At 41.3% G+C, this 22,505-nt stretch overlaps 1 protein-coding gene across 6 annotated transcripts in view; it reads left to right on the top strand.

Annotated features, from left to right (window-relative positions):
* The window catches only part of thoc2 (THO complex 2), a 105,507-nt gene that overhangs the window by 67,342 nt on the left and 15,660 nt on the right, over nt 1–22,505 (top strand). For 4 of the 6 annotated variants that reach the window (XM_055643553.1, XM_055643552.1, XM_055643551.1 and 1 more), the window contains 5 exons: nt 4,028–4,212; nt 8,033–8,138; nt 9,910–10,358; nt 11,551–11,609; nt 13,039–13,074. In XM_055643553.1, coding sequence (XP_055499528.1) covers nt 4,028–4,212; nt 8,033–8,138; nt 9,910–10,358; nt 11,551–11,609; nt 13,039–13,074 — 835 coding nt within the window. Of the gene's footprint in view, nt 1–4,027; nt 4,213–8,032; nt 8,139–9,909; nt 10,359–11,550; nt 12,509–13,038; nt 13,075–22,505 lie in introns of all 6 variants that reach the window. The other 2 variants (XR_008724310.1, XR_008724309.1) reach the window with 2 other exon arrangements.

The following is a 22,505-nucleotide window of genomic DNA, read 5'->3' as shown; positions in this document are numbered from 1 at the left end:
TGCTGTCAAAATATCTGATGTTAATGGGTGTCACCATTATAAATGTGACAATACAGCAGTGGCCTTGAGTGGAACAGTTGCACAACTAAATGTAATATTGAATATGTTGTAAGTACACTGCTCCGCTATTGCATATATTCATCTGTATCAATCAAAGGCACTGTGCAATGTGAATTTCTTCTATTGGCAAGTTTTCACCTGATTTCGCATTGAAATACTCTTCTAACCACTGCAAGTGAACCTATCTACCACTGAATATTATCTTTTGAAAATATGATGTCCCAAACCGTTGCATTTTAATTGTGGTAGTTATATATTTTTTAAATAGATCTTTTGCCCTTTAGTTTGGAGATTCAGTGCAGAAACAGGCCCTTCGGCCCAACAATCCCAGCACATTAACACTATCCTGTACACACTAAGGACAATTTACAATTTTACCAAGCCAATTAACCTACAAACCCGTATGTCTTAGGAGTGTGGGAGGAAACGGGAGGTCCTGAGGAAAACCCATGCCGATCACAGGAAAAATGTACAAACAAGCACTCATAGTCGGGATCGAAACTGGCGCTGCTAGGCAGAAACTCGACCACTGGGCCACCACTCTTAATCTCTCTTAATGCAAATGTTTTCTCACATTCTATATCTCATTGGATACTGAATTCATTCACTGTAATCTCTCCTCAGTCCTTGTGTCGTAAATTTGAGCACTTCAATTTGGTTGTTTAAATAAATATTTAGTTGTGGAGATAAAAGAAGACTGCACATGCTGGAATCTGAAACAGAAAAACAAGTGCTGGAAGAACTCAGCAGGGTCAAACAGCATCTTTGAAGGCAAATGGATGGGTGGTGTTTCAGGTCGAGACAGTCTGAAAGTAGAGTGCTGACCAGAAATGTCGACCGTCCCTTTGTCTCCACAGTTGCTGCTTGACCTGCTGAATTCTTCCAAATATCTAATTAGATTTAAATAGTACAATCCTAAATAACCTGCAGAGGGTGCTGCACCATTTTCCATCTCCCACTTTTAGTCACTTGCGGCACAATCAAAAATCAATGCATGAGTTAACCTGAATGACCATGCACCGTTTTCTAACTTATTGCAGCAATTTTTACACCACTATCTGCAGTGTAATTTAAAACTTTAATTTTAAATGAGAAGCTGAAGCTCCATTACTTACCGAGAAAAATGTGTATTTTATTGTAAACCCACAATTAAGTTTGAAATTTATGCTCTTAAATAATGACTAAATTCTGTTATTTTTTAAATAATTTTTTACATGGTCAAGAAACTGTACATAATTAGTAATGGAAATGCGGGCTGTGGTTCATTTATTGGTGCTCTCATCCTTTCAGTCAAGTGCTATGCTCACTCCAGCAATCTGAGCCCACAAATCGATGCAGGCAATCTAGTGTGGTGCCAGATGAATGTTATGTTGGTATCTTTTGGACTGGGCATTAATTTGGAGTACCCTTAGCACTCGGGAGGAAGTACTCCACTGCACCATTTTTAAAGCAAAGCAGGGAAATTATTTATCCCTGGTGTCTGGCTCATAATTATTCCCAATCAATACTACCAAGAAACAAATTATGCGGTCATTTTCACACTGCCGCCTGTGAAAGTTGCAGTGCCCCAATTTTGCTGCAATTCCTGCATTTAAAATGGTGACTGTGCTCTTTAAAATGTGCTTAATTGCCTGCAAGGCAGTTGGATGCTCTGAAAGAAACAAAGGCTCCTTATAAACGCAAATCTATCTTTAATGGAATTATTGATCTGGTCCACACAGTGAATTGGAAACGCAATTTTGACCTGATAGCAATGTGAAATTGCTGCTTAATATTGTGTAACCAAATTCACTAAGTATTGAATTTGGAAAGAAAAATATTTGCGCATTACCTTTTTATTATTCATGGGATGCCAAAACAAATTTAAAAAAAAAACGCTTATCTGTTAACCAAGGGCTAAAGATTTAAATCTGGAACCAATACACAGAAACATTGGAAGAACTGCAGCAAATGTGTCTCTTGACGCTTTACTGATTTGAATAGTCCTTTCCTTTTTTCGAAAAGGCAAAGTGCTGGAGGGGTCACAGTTTAAGGATAAGGGGGAAATCTTTTAGGACCGAGATGAGAAAATCATTTTTTACGCAGAGAGTGGTGAATCTGTGGAATTCTCTGCCACAGAAGGTAGTTGAGGCCAGTTCATTGGCTATATTTAAGAGGGAGTTAGATGTGGCCCTTGTGGCTAAAGGGATCAGGGGGTATGGAGAGAAGGCAGGGATGGGATACTGAGTTGGATGATCAGCCATGATCATATTGAATGACGGTGAAGGCTCGAAGGGCCGAATGGCCTACTCCTGCACTATTTTCTATGTTTCTATCCCCGCGGGAGAGGCAGCATCTGCAGAGGGAGTGGACAGATGACGTTTCAGGTTGCGACCCCTTCTGGCCTTTTGTCACCATCTCTACCCATCTGCCAATCATCACCTCTCACTTGTATTCACTTACCAGGTTTTAGTCCACCCCTACCTCTCTTCCAGCTTTCTCTACCCTGCTCCATTAGTTTGAAGGATGGTCCCAACACGAAACATCATCCGTCCATTTCCATCTACAGATGTTACCCGAGCCGCTGTGTCCGTCCAGCACAGTTTTTTATTGCTCAAGGTTCCAGCATCTGCAGTTTTTTGTCTCCTTTCATTTTTCAGTATGATTGGTTCACCTTTCAGTTTGTCAAGGGATCTATTAATTTTAATTGGTGGCCCAGAAACTAAAAACAGGATTTAAGCAGTATTTTGTTTTTATTAAAATTTGAAGATTGAGAAAAGGATGTTTTTTGGCCCAGCCAAATTACAAGTAGAAGCTCTATTCTAAAAAAACCTTCCAAAGAAAGGTTAGTAGATTATTATAAATGTGTAGAATACCCCTGATTACCGTTGGTTATCCCAAAGGAGTCTACAGTGCCATTGTTAGCTCCACTGTAAGCCACGTGGCAAAGTCCCTTGATGTTAAAAAGTAGTACAACGTTTAATATGCAGCTTTCACAATTTCTGCTTGCGACATGATTGCAATGCTTCTGGCACGAATGCACGGTGGAATTATTCTGCATAAAGGCAAACAAGCCAAAAGAGGCTGTACTTGATTTCTGGTTGAAATTCAGGTGGGACTAGCTCTTGAAAGGGATTGTGGTTAGCTGATATTTCTCCGAGCCCACAAATAATGGCAACTTTCCTGAAATATTGGAGAGCTGATATTAAATATTGATATAAAATCTTTTTCTGTGAGATTGGTCAGTAGCTACAGTTTGGCCAGTAGCTACAGTTTGGTTTCTAATTGAGGTGGGAGTAGGAAGAAAGCAAAATATTATTTTTATTTAAACATACAAATTATTTGCAATGTTTGCTGCCTCATAATTTTTATTAACCATTTTGTTTTAGTATTAATTATAGTTTTGCAAATGTTTTAGTTCAACCTTCCCCACATGTCTCTCTCTTTTATTTATATGTTGTGGTGACTTTGGGCCATTTAATAATATTATTGATCCATTTTGTAGCGCCAATGAGTGAACTGTGATTATTTGAATCCATTTTGGCCAAATCGTGTCGAATCTGCTCCAGTCCTGAATTACTTAATCTGGAAATTAGTTTCAGTCGACTTCTGGTTTTAAACTGGTTGTCTGAAGACGTGTTAGTGGACAAATGATCACTGCCGTGTAATGAATGGTAGTGTGGGTAGAATAGAGTTCTAATGGATAGCAAGAATGAGATTGCTGTGTAAGGTATACTTGGGTATAATACAACTGACGAATAGCTACACTAGCAGAGCCATTGAAAATTTGGGAAAGATTGAAAGCTGTTTCATTATCATTTAAATGACCTTTTTGTTTTGCTTATTCTTTTAAATGCCAATTGAAAATCCATTATCAACGCTCAAAATATTTAGTTTTCACATTAACTCTTCTGTTCACTTTACCTGATGCACTGTAATAGTCTTCCGAGCGTTCTTTTCTCTGCATAACACTTTGTGCGACTTGCAGCTACTCTGGCCAGTTGAAAAGTAGGAAAGCATACATGGTCCCTGAAAATGAATTCCATCACAAGGATCCGCCTGCAAGGAGTGCAACACCTGCAACCGTTCAAAATGGACCAGGCACAGCCGCGCAACCTGCTGCAGCAACCACCAATGCAGCTAAAGCTGATGAAAGCACAAATGAAGATACTGGTGAGAAAAATAACTTCAAATATTTCTAACATTTGTAGCAAGCTATCACCTTTTGCAGGCTCTTTGAGATTCACAGTGGAAGAATTCAGCAAATGTGCAGTGATTTATTGGTCAAGGCTGCCAGTGGCCCTGTGGACAATTCATCATCTGCATGTGATTTGATGACCTCAATGATAAAGAATGGATCGACTGGGCTTGTATTCACTGGGATTTAGAAGGATGAGAGGCGATCTTATGTAAACATATACAATTATTAAGGGATTGGACAGGCTAGATGCAGGAAAATTGTTCCTGATGTTGGGGGAGTCCAGAACCAGGGGTCACAGTTTAAGAATAAGGGGCCATTTAAGACTGAGAAACTTTTTCACCCAGAGAGTTGTGAATCTGTGGAATTCTCTCACAGAAGGCCGATTGACTCGATGCTTTCAAGAGAGAGTTAGATATATTTCTTCCTGTAGGCCCCCCTCAGTCATGACTGACCATGGGTGATGCATCCTAGTTGTTGGCCGCTTGCTCCAAACCTCGGCTGGAGCAGTGTCGCTTGTGGCTGAAGAGACTGATACGGGAGTGACAGTCTCTGTGGCAAAGGTCATATTTGTGTGTGGTCCCTGGTTTGTTGAAGTTGCTGCGCTCCTTTCTGCGTGCCCGCTTGTCTGCCGCTGCGTTCAACGGTTTCTCTTCCCCCGTTTTGAGATGTTGGGTCAGGGTACCTCACCACCTCGTGCGGTCTGCTGCAAGGCTCTCCCAGGGACTCCACATTGATGTCGAGCACCTTCATATCTCTCTTCCAGCCATCCTTGTAATGTAGCTGGGGGCGGCCGATGGTTCTCCTCCCAGATGTCAGCTCTCCATAGAGGATGTCTTTTGGAATACGGCCATCCTTTATGCGGTGGTCATGGCCCACTCACTGCAGTCTGCGCTGCCTGAGTAGAGTGTACATACTGGGGAGGCCAGCGCGAGACAGGATCTCGGCGTTGGACACTCTCTCTTGCCAGGATATGCCCAGGATACGGCGGATGCTTCTGAGATGGAAGGTGTTGCGTCTTCTCTCCTGCCTGGCATATGTAGTCCATGTCTCACTGCCGTACAGCAGCGTGCTGATGACATGGGCGTTGTCGACCGCTATCTTTGTCTTCACTGTCAGCTTTGGGTCGGTCCACATTTGAGTTGTGAAGCGAGTGAGAGTTGTAGCTGCCTTCCCGATCCTCTTATCAATCTGTGTCCAAGGAGAGGTTGTCGGTGACGGTGGAGCCGAGCTATGTGAACTGATGGACGGCATCAAGTTTGTAGCTGTCGATGGTGATGACAGGCGGCGCCTCTGTATTCTGCCCCAAGACACTCGTCTTCTTCAGGCTGATGGTCAGCCCAAAGTCCTTGCATGCCCGATAGAAGCGGTCCATCAGTGACTGTAGTTCCTGCTGGGTGTGGGACACAACTGCAGCATCATCGGCAAACAACATGTCTCTGATGAGAGCTTCACATACTTTTGTCTTTGCTCTGAGGCGGGTGAGCTTGAAGAGCCTGCTATCTGATCTAGTACGCAGGTAGATCCCCTCTGTTGCAGTGCCGAAGGCATGTTTCAGGAGCAGAGCAAAGAAAATCCCAAAGAGTGTGGGAGTGAGGGCACAGACTTGTTTGACACCACTGCGGATGTCGAAGGGCTCAGAGAAGCTGCCATTGAACTGCACTGTCCCCTCCGTGTTGATGTGGAATGATTCTATCATGCTCTGCAGTTTTGGTGGGCAGCCGATCTTTGCCAGACCCTTAAATAGGCCATCTCTGCTGACGAGGTCGAACGCTTTGGTGAGGTCAATGAAAGCAACAAACAGGGGCATCTGCTGTTCTCTGCACTTCTCCTGGAGCGAAGGGAAAATACCATGTCTACTGTTGACCTTCCAGCTCAGAAACCGCACTGTGACTCTGGGTAGACACGTTCTGCCAGCTTCTGCAGGCGGATCAAGGTGACCCAAGCAAAGACCTTGCCAATGATGTTGAGGAGGGAGATGCCTCTGTAGTTGTTGCAGTCGCTTCTCCCGCTCTTGTTCCTGTAGAGGGTAATGATCGTGGCATCCCTCATGTCCTGCGGTACAGCTCCTTGCCAGCACTGGCAGAGGACTTCATACAAAGGAAGCAGTAAAGTAGTCTTGCAATGCTTGATCAGGTCAGGGGGAATCCTGTCGCTGCCTGGGGCCTTGCCTGAGGCCGGGCTGTCAATGGCCTTGCTGAGCTCTTCTACCGTCGGCTCTGCGTCTGACTCATCCATGGTCGGCAGGCACTCGATGGCATCAAGGGCTGAGGGAGATACAGTGTTCTCTCTCGAGTGGAGGTCGGAGTAGTGTTCCACCCATCAGTGAGATATATCTCATAGGGCTAATGGAATCAAAGGATATGGGGAGAAAGCAGGAACGGGGTCCTGATTTTGGATGATCAGCCATGATCATATTGAATGGCGGTGCAGGCTCGAAGGGCTGAATGGCCTACTCCTGCACCTATTTTCTATGTTTCTATAAGCAGTCTGAAGAAGGGTCTCCACCTGAAATGTCACCTTTTCCTTTTCTCCGGAGATGCCTGCCTGTCCTGCTGAGTTACCTCAACATTTTGTGTCTATCTTTGGTGTAAACCAGCATCTGCAGCTTCTTCCTACACTCAATGATAATAGAATTGGAAATGCATTTGACCGCGGTGCTGATAGATTATTGATGGAGGTGGGAATCAAGTAGGCTTTTGATTCTTATCCAGCAATGCTGTGGGTCTTTGGAGTGCAAGGGGAAACTGGAGTACCCAGTGATAAACCCACACGGTCACAGGGAGAACATGCAAACTCCGCACAGACAGCACCCAACATCAGGATTGAACCTGGGCTTCTGGCGCTGTCAGGTAGCAGCTTTACTGCTGTGCCACTGTGCTGCCCTTATGTCATATGGGTATTCTCAATATCTAGAGGTGAACTCCAGCAAAATTCAATGCTGTCTCTAGGAGAAAGTAATAAATATGTTTAAATAAGAAATGCTTTGAGTTTAAATTTAATTAGTTGTATCGTAATTTCTTTGCTGGCGGTGAACAACTAAGAGGACCTAGGCAAGTAATGTTGCAGATTAGTCTTGTTCCAGGGACTCAATTGGTTTCTCCCTCTCATGATTGTCATCATATTTATCTTTTCTGTCTCTATGATTGTCATCATTTATATGATTGTCATCATATAAACATTTGTCAGATTTAAAATATTTCTTAAATTCATATTTTCCATTCTTGTCTCCCTTCACTGTCTGTAAGCATTCTTTAAAGTGATTATTTGCTCAACCAAATGCAAAGTAACTTCGCTGAGAGCAAGTGGTTCTTGAATCTGATGGCGAGTTAAAAATGGAGTTTCATTGCCACAGATCAGCGAACCTTTGCAGATGGCATTTTAAGTGGTTAGCTGGAAGTGCCATTGCCTTGTCACTGAACACCAAGTCCATCTCATAGACTCTATGTAAAATTCCAAATTGTTTTAATTGTCATGTTTGTTATATGCATTAGTATTGCTTAAGTATTTATTATTTTAAATAGATGAGTGGATAATAAATTTATTAAGTATTTATTGTTTTAAATAGATAAGTGGCAGCTCGTTTACACAGCGGATGCTGATTTATAGAGGGTGTTTTTTTTTAATTGCCAGAGGGTGGTGGGTGCCTGGAATGCACTGGGCTGGGTGGTGGAGGCAGTTGCAATTGTGTCATTGAAGAGACTATCTGTGGAGGCAAAAAGTGTGCTGTACAGTTCGATGTTCATTTTTTTCAATGGAGTGAGTCTAAAAGGTCTGTTCTGTTCTTTTTAACAGATAAACTGACGAAGGAGAAATCTCAGAGTGCCATTAAAAGTACTAACAAAACAGCTAATACCACACCCAAAGTTACAGCCAGTAATGGGACTAATTCTATAAACAGGTAAGTTTGTTTTATTTACCTGTTGAAATGTCTAATTGTTCCATGGATGGGAAGTCAAGTGAATTATATCATGTGTACAGTAAGGGAAGAGTCCATTTGACGCATCAGGCCCTCGTCGGCTCAGAGTAAAACGGTCTCCCCCATTTTATGCTGTGACTATTGCCCAGTCCATCACCGGGTTTGACCTCCCCACCTTCGAAGGGATCTATCGAAGTCGTTGCCTCAAAAAGGCAGCCAACATCATCAAAGACCCGCATCATCCTGGCCACACACTCATCTCACCGCTACCATCAGGAAGAAGGTACAGGAGCCTGAAAACTGTAACGTCCAGGTTCAGGAACAGCTTCTTTCCCACAGCCATCAGGCTATTAAACACAACGACAAATAAGTCCTGAACTGCAACAGATTATTATTATTGCACTATATTTGTTATTTATTGAGTATGTGTGTATATGTCTATATACACAGTGAACTATTTTTTTCTCCTGTTATGTACCATGTTTACATATTTTGTTGTGCTGCAGCAATGAAGAATTTAATTGTCCTATCTGGGACATACGACAATAAAACACTCTTGACTTATTAGACATTCCCATTGTCCTGCAAACTATTTTCCCTCAAGTCCTTATCCAATTCTTGACGCTACTTGACAGTTGGCAAATTCCAGATCATAACTGTTTCGTGGGTAAAGAATCTGAAGTCAATCAGTCTGAAGAAGGGTCCCGACCCGAAATGTCATCTGTTCATTCCCTCCCCAGATGTTCCTGACCCGCTGAGTTTCTCCACAACAAAAAGTTTTCTTTTTACTCCCTTCCCCCTTGGACATTGCTTCCCTCCACCTTGGATTATTTGCTCATTGGTGCTGTTTCTTTTTGCTTAACTTATCCAAACCAGTCAAAATCATCATCATCTCCATGACCCACTGTCAAATTTCTTTGATGCAAAGAGAATTACTTAGTTTCTGCATTGTTATTTTAAATGAAATTGCAGCTTACCCAGTGTTTCACATGGATTCAATGCAGCCCTCCATGGACTGAATCTCAGGATTCAATTGCTTTACTCCCCCTCTCAACCCATCCTATCACTTTCATAAAAATGTTCCCGATGTTGCGGGAGTCCAGAGCCAGGGGTTTAAGAATAGGGGTAGGCCAGTTAGGACTGAGATGAGAAATCATTTTTTCACCCACAGAGTTGTAAATATGTGGAATTCTCTGCCACATAAGGCAGTGGAGGCCAATTCACTGGATGTTTTCAAGAGTTAAATTTTGCTCTTTGGGCTAAAGGAATCGAGGGATATGGGGGGGAAAAGCAGAGATGGAGTACTGATTGTGGATGATCAGCCATGATCATATTGAATGGCTTGGCTTGAAGGGCTGAATGGCGTACTCCTGCACCTATTTTTCTATGTTTAAAGAGGCTAATGCAGATTTGATTGACCTCGTTAAAAATCTAACGTATCTAATTTAGTAGATTTAGAAAACTCATTCACGAACATCACTTGGCGATGCTGATAAAAGCTTGAAAAATAACTCTCAATTTATTAATCATTTGCCTGCCTCCCACTCAAATGTTGGGAAATTTGAATACCTTTCCTGGCTGGCATAGTATAAGATAAAATCCTTTTTGTTTCTATTTAAAGTTGATATTGGACAGTGCTCTTCGTGAATGACACTATACTTTGGGATGAGTTTTTCCAAAAGAACCTTATCTTGCTTAATTATGAAGAAAACAAAATGTTATGGGTTTTCTATTTTTTTTTTCTTTTTTCCAGCATCAAAATCACAAAAGAGAAGGAAGAGAAAGAAAAAAGTGGGAAAGAAAAAGACAAAGACAAGAAAGATAAGACGACCTCAGCCGTTCCTCCAGAGGCTAAAGCATCCGCGAAAGAAGTAAAGGAGAAAGCAAAAGAAGAACGAACGAATAAAGATGAAAAAACACGGGAGGCGAAGGAGAAAACACCAAAGGCAGACAAAGAGAAGGAGAAGATCAGGAAGGATGAAAAGACACCAAAAGAAGAAAAATCCAGGCAGACGTCGAGCAGTGCTGAAGCAAAATCGCATTCGGAAAAGGAGAAAGAGAAGGATACATCCAAGGAGAGAGATGCACTAAAGGAAGCCAAATCCAAAGAAAGTCACTCAGGCACTAAAGGAGACAAAACGGTCTCTGCTGGGTCCTTGAAGTCCCCGGTTCCACGATCAGAATCTTCAGAATCAGATAGGGGTAAGTCAATAAGATGCTATGTTCTCCCTCGTTTTTATAGTTATTTGATGAACTTGAATGATTAATGAGGATGACTCCCTCCTGATTCAAGCAGTAAAATGCTTCTGAACGTTTAGTGGACATTTGAGAAAGGAATAAGCATAGTTGACCAAAGTGAGGATTTTCTCTCGGGTAATTACATCAATAAATTCCAGAAACTTTTTGGAGTTGCATTAAATATCTTGGAAGCTATTTCAACGAGTTTTATTTAGTTTATTGTCACGTCTGCTGTGGTACAGTGAAAAAGATTTGTTGCGTGCAAGCCAGTCAGCGGAAAGGCAATACATGATTGCAATTGAACCATTCACAGTGTACAGATACATGATATGTATTTATGAATTAAAAGCTAAACTGGTGAAAATCAGTTTTCCATTTGGTTGAGGCAGATGCAAGTGCAGCAACAGCAATAAGAAATGACACAAAAATTAAGAAAACCTTGTCCATAAGTTGGCAAATTATGCCTGTCATCTCCCCTTATATTAAACGTAAAGATTTCATATCTCCCGCCCTACTCCTCCACATCTGTGTACGTGCTGATGAACATTGACCTGGCCTCATGCTGACAGTTCCAATATAGATCTTTTAATTAAAACTGCTGTTAGCTGATGTTTGAACTCCAATCTCTGGGCTGCAGCTTCCAGTTACGGCCATCAGATTCAAAGCCATGAATACACTGACTGACCCAATTCTCATTCGAGACCTCCCGAGAGAAGCTCAAAACGCAATTGTTTAATTTGTTAAAAACAAAAAACTTTGCAATTTGATCAGACAGTAAAGCAACGTATGCTACGTTCTCCTCTCTATTTAGATCTCTACTAACCCATTTGAAATTTTAATGAAACGTATATTTTGTTACATTGTATCGCACAATGTAAAAATCGGCAAATTCCTTTGTATTCCATATTCTTCAAATAATTGCGCCAATATTAGAACCATCAGCTTTTAATCAATCTCATTCCTGTTCATATTTCTTCATATGCAGGGGGGGGGGGGAGCAATGATCCACACCTTGTTTTTAATTGATGTTAGTGACATTAATTATATTCTAAATCGTCTAATTTTAAAGAGAATTATTATATAAGATTTTGATCTTTTTGTATTTTTGCAATATAAAAATCCACAATCTACAAGACTTTAAATGTTTATATTACAGAACAAAAACGACGCAAGCTTGATTCCCACACTTCACCATCACATTCCACTACAGTAAAGGTTAGTATAGCCTAAGGAAGGCATCGTCAGTATTAGGCTGTCCTGTTTGGAATGCCAGTATTCTGGAAATATTCGTCTTCCTTCAAGTGATACAAGGTGCCCACTGGAGCCTCTGGAGGTTTCTTTTAAATGGAAAATCCATTCATTTTCTTTATTGGACTATTTTGTAAGCAAATTTTGTATTTAAAAAAAAAAAAAAAAAAAAAAAGCTTCAAGGACCTAGCGAAAATTGTAAATAGTAAGAGGAAAATGCAAGAAGTTTTTTCTTCGAAGTGCCTCAAATTATATTAAGTGGTCAGTTTTTGAAGTGCAGTAATGCTACAAGCAAAATAGCTTCGAGGTGGCGTCGTAAAAAGGTGGCAGCGCTGAGAGTGAAGAGCGTTTCAGCACTGAAGAATGGTGGAGCTGTTCAGAATAACCGGATACCTCTGGATTCATCAGGCCCGCTGATGAGCATGCTACCAATTCGTGCCTTCTAGGAAGGAAGTAATGGAGAGAATTCCATAAAAGTCTTTAATATCCACTTGGTGATCTGATCTCCTGTAGTTGGTGTAAATTCTGGCAGCGTGCAGCTGTTATTAGTATCCTCCCTTCATTGGTTTGTTTTCCTTTGGGTGTGCCAGCCTTTTGAATCCTGCCTTAGGAAAAAGCAAGTATGGCAGCCATGCCCATCTTCCAGCCGAGAGGGCCGATGAATGGTGTTCTACGCAGCACGAAACCCGGGTGTTTCCTAATAGAAGAATCAGGGCAGATGCTTCCTTGCACCGTTTGCTGTATTTATTTTAATATAGATGAACCCCCCCACGAACCCTTGAGTTTGCTGTGGGTTGAAACTTGGAGCTGTAAGTGCCAATTCCTGGATGCATTGCACTGGAAGGGAGGTTAAGGAGCCTACTGTGGTTTGTTGAGCTGCACCTCTTTACAAGATTAACATTTTTCTCATTGAAGTTAATTGTTCTCTTAGTTTACTCACACGGGATACAGTATTCCATAACATCACATATAAAGATTTAATTTACATTTTTATGTATATTTGATAAAAGTAACATTTTCTATTTAGTGTTAAAAGTAATTATGCATTTTAGGGGAGTTTTATTCCTTAACTGGTTTGTAAATTAATGCTAAGTTGTAAAGTTGTTAACACTAAAATTGTGAACAACAGCAGCATCAGACAGATTTAAGTAATACATCTAATTAAGTTTGAGAAACCATTTCTATCAAAGTAAACTGTATCCTTATACACAAACTTAAATGCACTATTATTGTTATCATGTTCAGTCAGCATTAACAATTCCCAAAAGCCTAGTTCCTAAAGGTGTAACTGCATGTCAGAAGCAAGACATTAGAGTGGTCGTCAACTTGCATCCCAAAGTCCTCTGGTATCTGAGAAGCGCTGCAGCTCATCTGTCATCTCCATTCATTCTTACAGGATGGTCTCGGTGATCACAAAGAATCATCAGCAAAGGTTTGACATTTGAGCCTTATTTAGACATCTTTTATAGGTGAACTTTTGTAATCCTCACATTGATTGGAGTTTCAAAAAAATTGTTTGTGTGGGTTAACAGTTTACAAATATGTACTGGTGTTCCAGAAATGCTTTGACCCAATTTTACATTTTTTTAGTCTTTTTTTGCTTCTTGAAGTTTTAGCTACTCCCATTAAAAGTGAGCCCACATCTTCTGGTTGTGGACTGATATGCACATAGGATAAAATTTGAATTTGTACAGTTAACAGTCTGATAATACTTCACATCTCAAGCGGGCTGAGCTTTGAGAAGAGAGAATATTGGCAGAGTTTTAGCTCTGATTCCTAACCTGCAGTTGTTGCATGACTGCGGATTGTCAGAAGAGGTACACAAGCCATGATGAAGATACATACCAGTGCAGTTTGAACTCACTTGTTATGGATATTCTTGTGGTCAGATGGCACCGTAATAACATCTTGTATTTATTGAGGAAGGTTAACAAGTGTGGCGGGTGGGAAATTGATGGTAGTAATAACCTAAGCAAAAAAAGTCATCGATTAATTAAAATTTCACCCGATTAACTGCTTGCTTTTAATAACACATTGTATTTAAAATTGAGTCAAAATCTTTCTGGATTTATATTCCAATAGTATGACAAGGTTGTGAAATATGATTCCGGATACAAAGGAGATTTGTTTACTGTTTTAACTGTTCTTGATGCAGTTTTTTATATCAAAATACATTTCTTTGCAATGATAACATTGAGAAAATGTAATTAATTTGCAATTTGTGTGGTTAACTTTATCAATGCAAGTTCTGATGCTATGCCATTTTAGTTTCTGTTCATAGTGTAAAATATTTAGATTAAATAAGATGTCATTGTGGTTTAGTGTAATCTTATTTTGGGTGATGAAGTACACTTGCTTGTTAGCTTGAATTAAAATTGAAAGCACACATGAACTTTGTAACCAATGCCCATGGCAAATACCCTTGAGTGGATTTTTGAAACTGGGTTTCCTCTACATAATGATTTAATGGGATTGACAGTAAAATTAACACATCTTTCTGAATCAAATTTATCTATTCTGGTTACTGTTTGTGATCTTAACAGCTGCCATCACTTTTCAAAAATTAACTTTAACATTTCGTAACAGTATTTTAGTTCGGCTATCTTTTTGGTCTGTTGCTCAATGTGGGTTTGTGTGTGGAAATCTGTTGGATTGATGACTTTATTGAAAACCTATGGCTGGTTTTTCTTCCCTTGATCTACCCAAGTCATTTGTATCAGTATGTTTGAATAGATCGGTCAAGGGGAGGAAAATCATCCATAGGTTATCAATAAAATAGCCTCTGGAAATGAACCATTTTTCACCAGTTTGTTAAAAGGTAAAATATTTTCCTTTGTAAGTCACATTTGTAACAATTTATATTTAATAACTAATTTGCTTCAGTATGTTTGTATTTATATGCTGAGGCTTAAATAATCACGAGGGAGCTCTTCTTAGTGATCATTTTAATATTAACAGCATTTTAATCTGGTACATTTAATTTATAAATTCTTCAGCTTTCCTGTGTTACTGGTTACACGCAGCAGGGCTGCCTGGTGTAAGCAGCATTTGGACCCATATGTATATTCAATGGACATTTTAAAAACTAAAGCAGAAAATGTCACAGATGCTCACTGTGCAGGTCACACAGCATCTGTAGCAAGAGAAATGGTCAGCGTTTCATCTCAGATCCTTCATCAGATCTGCAATATTCACCCTGTTTCTCCCCCAGCAGAATCAGACTGACCTGTTGAGTTTTCTTACAATTTCTGTTATGTTTAATTTCCAGCATCTGGTGTTTTAAAAAAAAAAAAAAGTAAGAATTCACTGCAGATTTATGTTTGTTTATCTGTTCTATTTATGGTTTGATAAATATAGCTTGCTTGAAACCTTTTGATTAATATAAGTGCAATTCATGACTAACAATTTCAATTGGTGTAATTGGTATAATTTTCTAGTCTTTTCTCTTTGTTGGATTTCAATAACAAGAGAAGTGATTGTTTACCTCAAATGCCGCTTCCGGATCTTCAAGCAATAAGACTAGAAGAACAGTGGAATACTATTTAATTTTAGGAAGGCTTTTAATCGCCCCAAAATGCTATATGTTGGATTGCACAGGCTTCCATGGAGACTCGTTAGCTACTGCAGTGAGCCACTAAGTGTGTTCTGGGCTTGCATTCCAATGCACAGCACTGCATTATAGCACAGTGCAGTGCAGCACTGCAGTATAGAACGCCCTGGAGGTCAGATATAAGCACATCTGAATCCTTGTTCCACCCCTGGATTCTCCATTGAGCATAACGACTTTTGGTAACTGATATGCTTGCGCCGGTTACTATTAGTAAACCAGCCAAATATGTTGAGCCCAGCCCAGCCCCATTCACTTTAATGGGGTTTCCAACCTTTGTTTCTCAAATTTAAGTTTAGAAACATAGAAACATAGAAATTAGGTGCAGGAGTAGGCCATTCGGCCCTTCGAGCCTGCACCGCCATTCAATATGATCATGGCTGATCATCCAACTCAGTATCCCGTACCTGCCTTCTCTCCATACCCCCTGATCCCCTTAGCCACAAGGGCCACATCTAACTCCCTCTTAAATATAGCCAATGAACTGGCCTCAACTAACCTCTGTGGCAGAGAATTCCAGAGATTCACCACTCTCTGTGTGAAAAAAGTTCTTCTCATCTCGGTTTTAAAGGATTTCCCCTTTATCCTTAAGCTGTGACCCCTTGTCCTGGACTTCCCTAACATCGGGAACAATCTTCCTGCATCTAGCCTGTCCAACCCCTTAAAAATTTTGTAAGTTTCTATAAGATCCCCTCTCAATCTTCTAAATTCCTGAGAGTATAAACCAAGTCTATCCAGTCTTTCTTCATAAGACAGTCCTGACATCCCAGGAATCAGTCTGGTGAACCGCCTCTGCACTCCCTCTATGGCAATAATGTCCTTCCTCAGATTTGGAGACCAAAACTGTACGCAATACTCCAGGTGTGGTCTCACCAAGACCCTGTACAACTGCAGTAGAACCTCTCTGCTCCTATACTCAAATCCTTTTGCAATGAAAGCTAACATACCATTCGCTTTCTTTACTGCCTGCTGCACCTGCATGCCTACCTTCAATGACTGGTGTACCATGACACCCAGGTCTCGCTGCATCTCCCCCTTTCCCAATCGGCCACCATTTAGATAATAGTCTGCTTTCCTGTTTAGCTTAGTTTTTACCTGTGTTTAGCTTAGTTTTTGTTTCTTATTTTTGTAAGGTTATATATTAACTATAGTTTAATATGTATCTAAATTTTATTTTTAAATCAGTGCAATAGTTTCAATGTCTCTAATTGAACGCAGTAACTCCATACACACAGCACCCGTAGTCAGGATCGAACCCGGGTCTCTGGTGCAGTAACGGCAGCAGCTCTACCATTTCGCCACCATGCCGCCCAATAGTTAAAGAGTGCTGAGACTTCTAAGTTAATAAATTGATCCTTAGCTATGTTCTGAGGCTGGCAACTGCTAATTTACGAATAATTTTGTTCAATTTGTCAATTATTAATGTAAATGTAAATTTTTGAATTTTGTGTGTGTGTGTGTATATATTTCACACGCACACATAATGGATGTTTTTTTTGTGGAGGAAGTTAGGTTGACAATACTTACCGACTTCATGCGAGTTATTATTATCTGCATGTAACCACATTTTGATATTTTTAGTTTTTACAGGTTTTTTGCTGAACGATTTGTGTTACCAAACAGTAATTGGAATAATATTTTTGTTTAAAATGTAAAGAACTATGATGTTTTTATCGAAGATAGACACAAAGTGCAGGAGTCACTCAGAATAGAATTACCTTTATTGTCATTCAGACCTTATGGTCTGAACGAAATTTCGTGCCTGCAGTCATACATACAATAATACAATAATAAACAACAACAAACACAAATTAACATCCACCACAGTGAGTCCTCCAAACACCTCCTCACTGTGGTGGAGGCAAAAATCTTAGGGCTGCAAAAATCTCAGCGGGTCAGGCAGCATCTCTGGAGAAAAGGACGTTTCGGGTTGAGACCCTTTTTAGACTTTGGACTGACTGACTGCCTGACCAGCCGAGTTACTCCAATATTTTATGTCTATCTTGGGTGGAAACCAGCATCTGCTGTTCCATCCCACACATTTGGTGTTTTTATGTTGGACAACATGGTCTATATTAAATCTTGTGCAATCCTGTTGCCTGGAGATGCAACATCAGTTTGAGTTTTTGATCCCATGGATCCCTTACAAAATGTGCTTACTTGATTGGCATTGTTTAATTTTGTATTTAAAAATCTTCAAGTTTCATTAATCTCCCAAATTAAATTTGGATTACGTGTCTTTGTTTGGTCTTGCCAAAATCTCATCCAATATTAGTTTGAAACTCCATTCTTCACGCCTCTTCCATATGTTTGCAATGACATATTTAGAGTAAAATGTTATTTTGTTTTGTATTCCCATGGATGGTTAAGACATCTGAAAATTTACTTTTTATTTCTTCTTATTAGAATTTGTATATGATTTATCTGTAGTGGAATATGTTTGCAAGAAGGCTTTTTTTGGTCTCAGTAAATATTTGTAAATTAATATAAATTACATTCAGGGATTGTGGGCGGGTTATTGAGGATGAAGATGCATTAACGTTCCAAAACGTGAATGAGTCTTGTTTCTGTTTGAACAGTTGACCACAATATTAAGATCTTCCAAATACACCATGAATTTCAAACTGAAAATTACTACCTTGCCCAACTTTGTAAAAGTGTTCTAAATCTGGGTGAAGTTCCATCTTAAGTACCGGCTGTTTCATTATTTTGTCACAGCAGTTTCTTTATAAAAAGAGAAAAACCTAAAAGCAGCATTGTTCCATCATTGATATTGTTTATTTATCTTTGTTTTGTTCATTCAGCTTTTAATCATATAGCACATTGTGAGAACAAATCACAAAAGTGATGGCACAATTGGTTAGGATGCACCTTGGGACTCCCCAAAGTGCCACAAGAGTGTGGCAAAGGTTTTATCAAGGTTCAGTGTTTGCTTTTTGGTCATCCAGATTTTATTTATAGAAGGGTTGCTAAATGTGGCACTAAATCATCTGTAAGGTTTCAGTCTGCATTGCATTTCCCTGAATTAAACTAATGCACTATATTATCTTGCAATCCTTCCACCCCTACTCTGCCACCCAGCACTCTTCTATCTCCGGACACTTGAAGGGGGGAAATCAGCCATTTTTCTTTGTGGAGAGGGCAGATCTGCAAACTTCTCAGATCATATCGTCATACAGCATGGAGACAGACTCTTTGCCCCAATGCCAAGCAAGATGCTGGTCCCATTTGCCGGCGTCAGACCTCCAAATCTCCCCAATCCTTGCACCTGTCCAAATGTGTTTTAAATGTTGTTATTGTACCTGTGTCAACTTCTTTGTCCAGCAGCTCATTGCACACACACGCAGCATCTAAATACGTCGCCCCTTGGGTTCCTTTCAATATTTTCCCCGCTCACCTAAAACCTGTTCCCATTAATTCTTGATTCCCCAACCCTGGGGTTAAAAGCAGTGTGCATTCACGTTATTTATGAGCCTCACAATTTTATACAACTGTTTAAGGTAACTCCTCCATCGCCAAGGAATGGTCCAAACCTGTCCTTCTCTCTCTCTGCAACCCAGGCCCATTAATCCTGGCAACTATCTGCTAAATCTTTGCCTTCCCCACCATCCTATCTACTTTGCTGCCACTTGTATGTATATACTTGTACTGCTAGGGTCTTGTGTTCAACAACACTCTCCAGTGCCCTATCTTTCACCATGGTTTAACTTGCCAAAATGTAACACATCACACCTACCCGAATTTAATGCCATTTACCATTCTTGGGCAAATTGAACTAGGTGATCCGCCTACAATTTCTGGTAACTACCTTCACGATACAATTCCAGATATTTTATTGTGTTCTGTAGATTTACTCAACATTCCTTGTATATTCTCATCCAAATTGTTAAACAGCAATGGGACCTGATCCTTGTGACAACCCAATAGCCACAGACACCCAGTTCAAAATGCAATCTTCCATCGTCACCTGCTATGAGAATGCAGGGCGACTCGGACAGGTTGGGGGAGTGGGCAGATGCAGGGCAGATGCAGTGGATTATCCACTTTGGTAGCAAAAACAGGAAGGCAGATTACTATCTAAATGGCGTCAAGTTGGGAAAAGGGAAAGTACAATGGGATCTGGGGGTGCTTGTTCATCAGTCAATGAAAGTAAGCATGCAGGTACAACAGGCAGTGAAGAAAGCAAATGGCATGTTGGCCTTTATAACAAGAGTAGTTGAGTATAGGAGCAAAGAGGTCCTTCTGCAGTTGTATAGGGCCCTAGTGAGACCATACCTGGAGTATTGTGTGCAGTTTTGGTCCCCTAATTTAAGGGAGGACATTCTTGCTATTGAGGGAGTGCAGCGTAGGTTTACAAGGTTAATTCCCGGGATGGCGGGACTGTCATATGCTGAGAGAATGGAGCGGCTGGGCTTGTATACGCTGGAGTTTAGAAGGATGAGAGGATATCTTATTGAAACATATAAGATTATTAAGGGTTTAGAAACATAGAAACATAGAAAATAGGTGCAGGAGTAGGCCATTCTGCCCTTCGAGTCTGCACCGCCATTCAATATGATCATGGCTGATCATCCAACTCAGTATCTTGTACCTGCCTTCTCTCCATACCCCCTGGAGTACCCCTTGGACACTCTAGAGGCAGGAAACATGTTCCTGATGTTGGAATCCAGAACCAGGGACCACAGTTTAAGAATAAGGAGTAAGCCATTTAGAACAGAGGTGTGGAAACACTTTTTCTCACAGAGAGTTGTGAAGCTGTGGAATTCTCTGCCTCAAAGGACGGTGGAGGCCGGTTCTCTGGATAATTTCAAGAGAGAGCAAGATAGGGCTCTTAAAGATAGTGGAGTCAGGGGATATGGGGAGAAGACAGGTACAGGGTACTGATTGGAGATGATCAGCCATAATCACATTGAATCGCTCAAAGGGCCGATGGAGTAGAATTAGGCCATTTGGCCTAGTGGGTCTACTCTGCCATTCAATCATGGCTGATCTCTGCCTCCTAATCTCATTTTCCTGCCTTCTCCCCATAACCCTTGACACAGCTCTAATCAAGAATTTGTCTATGTCTGCCGTAAAATTATCCACTGACTTGGCCTTCACAGCCTTCTGTGGCAATGAGTTCCACAGATTGCCTACCCTCTGACTACAAAAATTCCTCCTTGCCTCCTTTTAATTCTGAGGCTATAACCTCTGGTCCTAGACTCTCCCACCAGTGGAAACATCCTTACCACATTCACTCTATCTATGGCTTTCATTATTCTGTAAGTTCCAATGAGGTTCCCCCCTCAACCTTCTAAACTCCAGTGAGTAGAGGCCCAGTACTGCCAAACGTTCTTTCTGACCTGTACCACGGTCATGCCTGTAGCATCTGTACCTGGAACATTGAGCTGCCAATCCTGCCTTTCTCACAGCTACTTTTTCCTATATAGCTGTAATATCCCAGTACTCTGAGCTAATACGTACGCTGTGTTTGTCCATCTTGCTTGTTGAGCCTCTTGTATTAAAATAAATGCAGATTAAATCATCAGTCTTCTCCCTCTCTCCCCCTCTCCCCCTCCCCCCTGACTGGCCTGTCCACTAACCCTGTTCTCTTTGACCACAGTATTTGCCCCCAGCCTCTTGTCTGCTCTTGGACCCACCCCCTCTGCCAGTCTATTTTCAAGATTCACGGGGTTTATTGTCACACCAGTTTCATGTAGACAATAGGTGCAGGAGGAGGCTGTTATTACTGTGATCGTGGCTGATCATCAACAATCACGCCGTTCCTGCCTGTCTCCCCATATAGAAATGTAGACAATAGGTGCAGGAGGAGGCATTCGGCCCTTCGAGCCTGCACCGCCATTCAATATGATCGCTGATCATCCAAACTCAGTATCACTGTACCTGCCTTCTCTCCATACCCCCTGATCCACAAGCCACAGGGTACTCCCTCGTTCCTGGTCTCAACTACCCTCTGTGTCAGAGAGTTCCAGAGATTCACCACTCTCTGTGTGAAAAAAAATTTTTTTTTGACTCTGCTATCTTCAAGAGCTCTATGAAAACATACAGAGAATTGGCCTCCATTGGCTTCTGAGGCAGAGAATTCCACAGATATATGGTACAATCCTGTGTGAAAATCTTGTGCTGGAGGATTCTGTATAGTGAAACACTACTGTGAAGAGCTATCAAATCTACTGACCCTCCTCCAGTTCAGGTGCAGCCCACCCCTCGCACTAGTCATCTCTGCTCCAGAAGGGACTGGACTCCCAATGCCTCAAGACCTGTATCCCTGTCCCCCGCACCACTTCCTGAGCCACACATTCATGTCCCTTATCCTGTATGTCTGCCCTCACCAGCACATGGCAGTGGGAGTAATCCAGAGATCATTATCCGTGATGTCCAACTGTTTAAAGCTAATTATTTCTATTCACTACAGAGGAGTTATTCCCTTTTCTATTTATGCCGTCGATACCATTGTGCACAGCAATCTTTGGATGCATCCAAAACTTTACTGCACTCAAAAGCACTTGGACCATCTCTGATATCTCCCTACCGTTTCTTATTCTCACTATCTCCATCACATGAGATAGACTATCGACTGACATCTATTATGTACCTACTGACTCCCACAGGTATCGAGTACACTTCCTCCCTCCCTGCCTCCTGCAAATACCCTATCCCCTACTCCCAATTCCTCCATCTGCACCCAAGAAGATGTGTTCCACATCTGGGATGTCCTCACTTTTTAGGGAACGGGGGGATCTTCCATCATAGATGTGGCACTCACTAGGGTCGCCTCGATATCCCGCAATTCTGTTCCTCCCCCAGTTGCAATAGGGACAAAGTCCCCCCTAGTCCTCACCTTTCACCCCATCACCCGTCGCATACAGCACATAATCCTCCCAACATTTTCGCCACCTCCAACGGGAACCCACCACTATCCAAATCTTCCCATCTCCACTCCTTTACGCAGAGGCCGTTCCCTCCGCAACTCCCTGGTTAACTCGTCCCCGTATCCGCTGTTCCAGGTGTGACATCGGTGAGACCACGCGCAGGCTCGGCGATCGTTTCGCTGAAGACCTCCGCTCAGTCTGCCTAAACCTACCTGATCTCCTAGTTGCTAAAAACTTTAACTCCACCTCCCATTCCCACACTGATTTTCTGTCATGGACCTCCTCCATTGTCCAGTGAGTGAGGCCCAGTGCAAATGGGAGAAACAGCACCTCATATTTTGCTTGAGCAGCTTACACCCCACCCCACCACCCCATTGACTTCTC

Source organism: Leucoraja erinacea, chromosome 12, assembly GCF_028641065.1.
Source record: "Leucoraja erinacea ecotype New England chromosome 12, Leri_hhj_1, whole genome shotgun sequence".
In the NCBI taxonomy this organism is placed as follows: Eukaryota; Metazoa; Chordata; class Chondrichthyes; order Rajiformes; family Rajidae; genus Leucoraja; species Leucoraja erinaceus.
The sequence above is the reverse complement of the archived record's forward strand: the minus strand, read 5'-3'. Positions and strand labels throughout refer to the sequence as shown.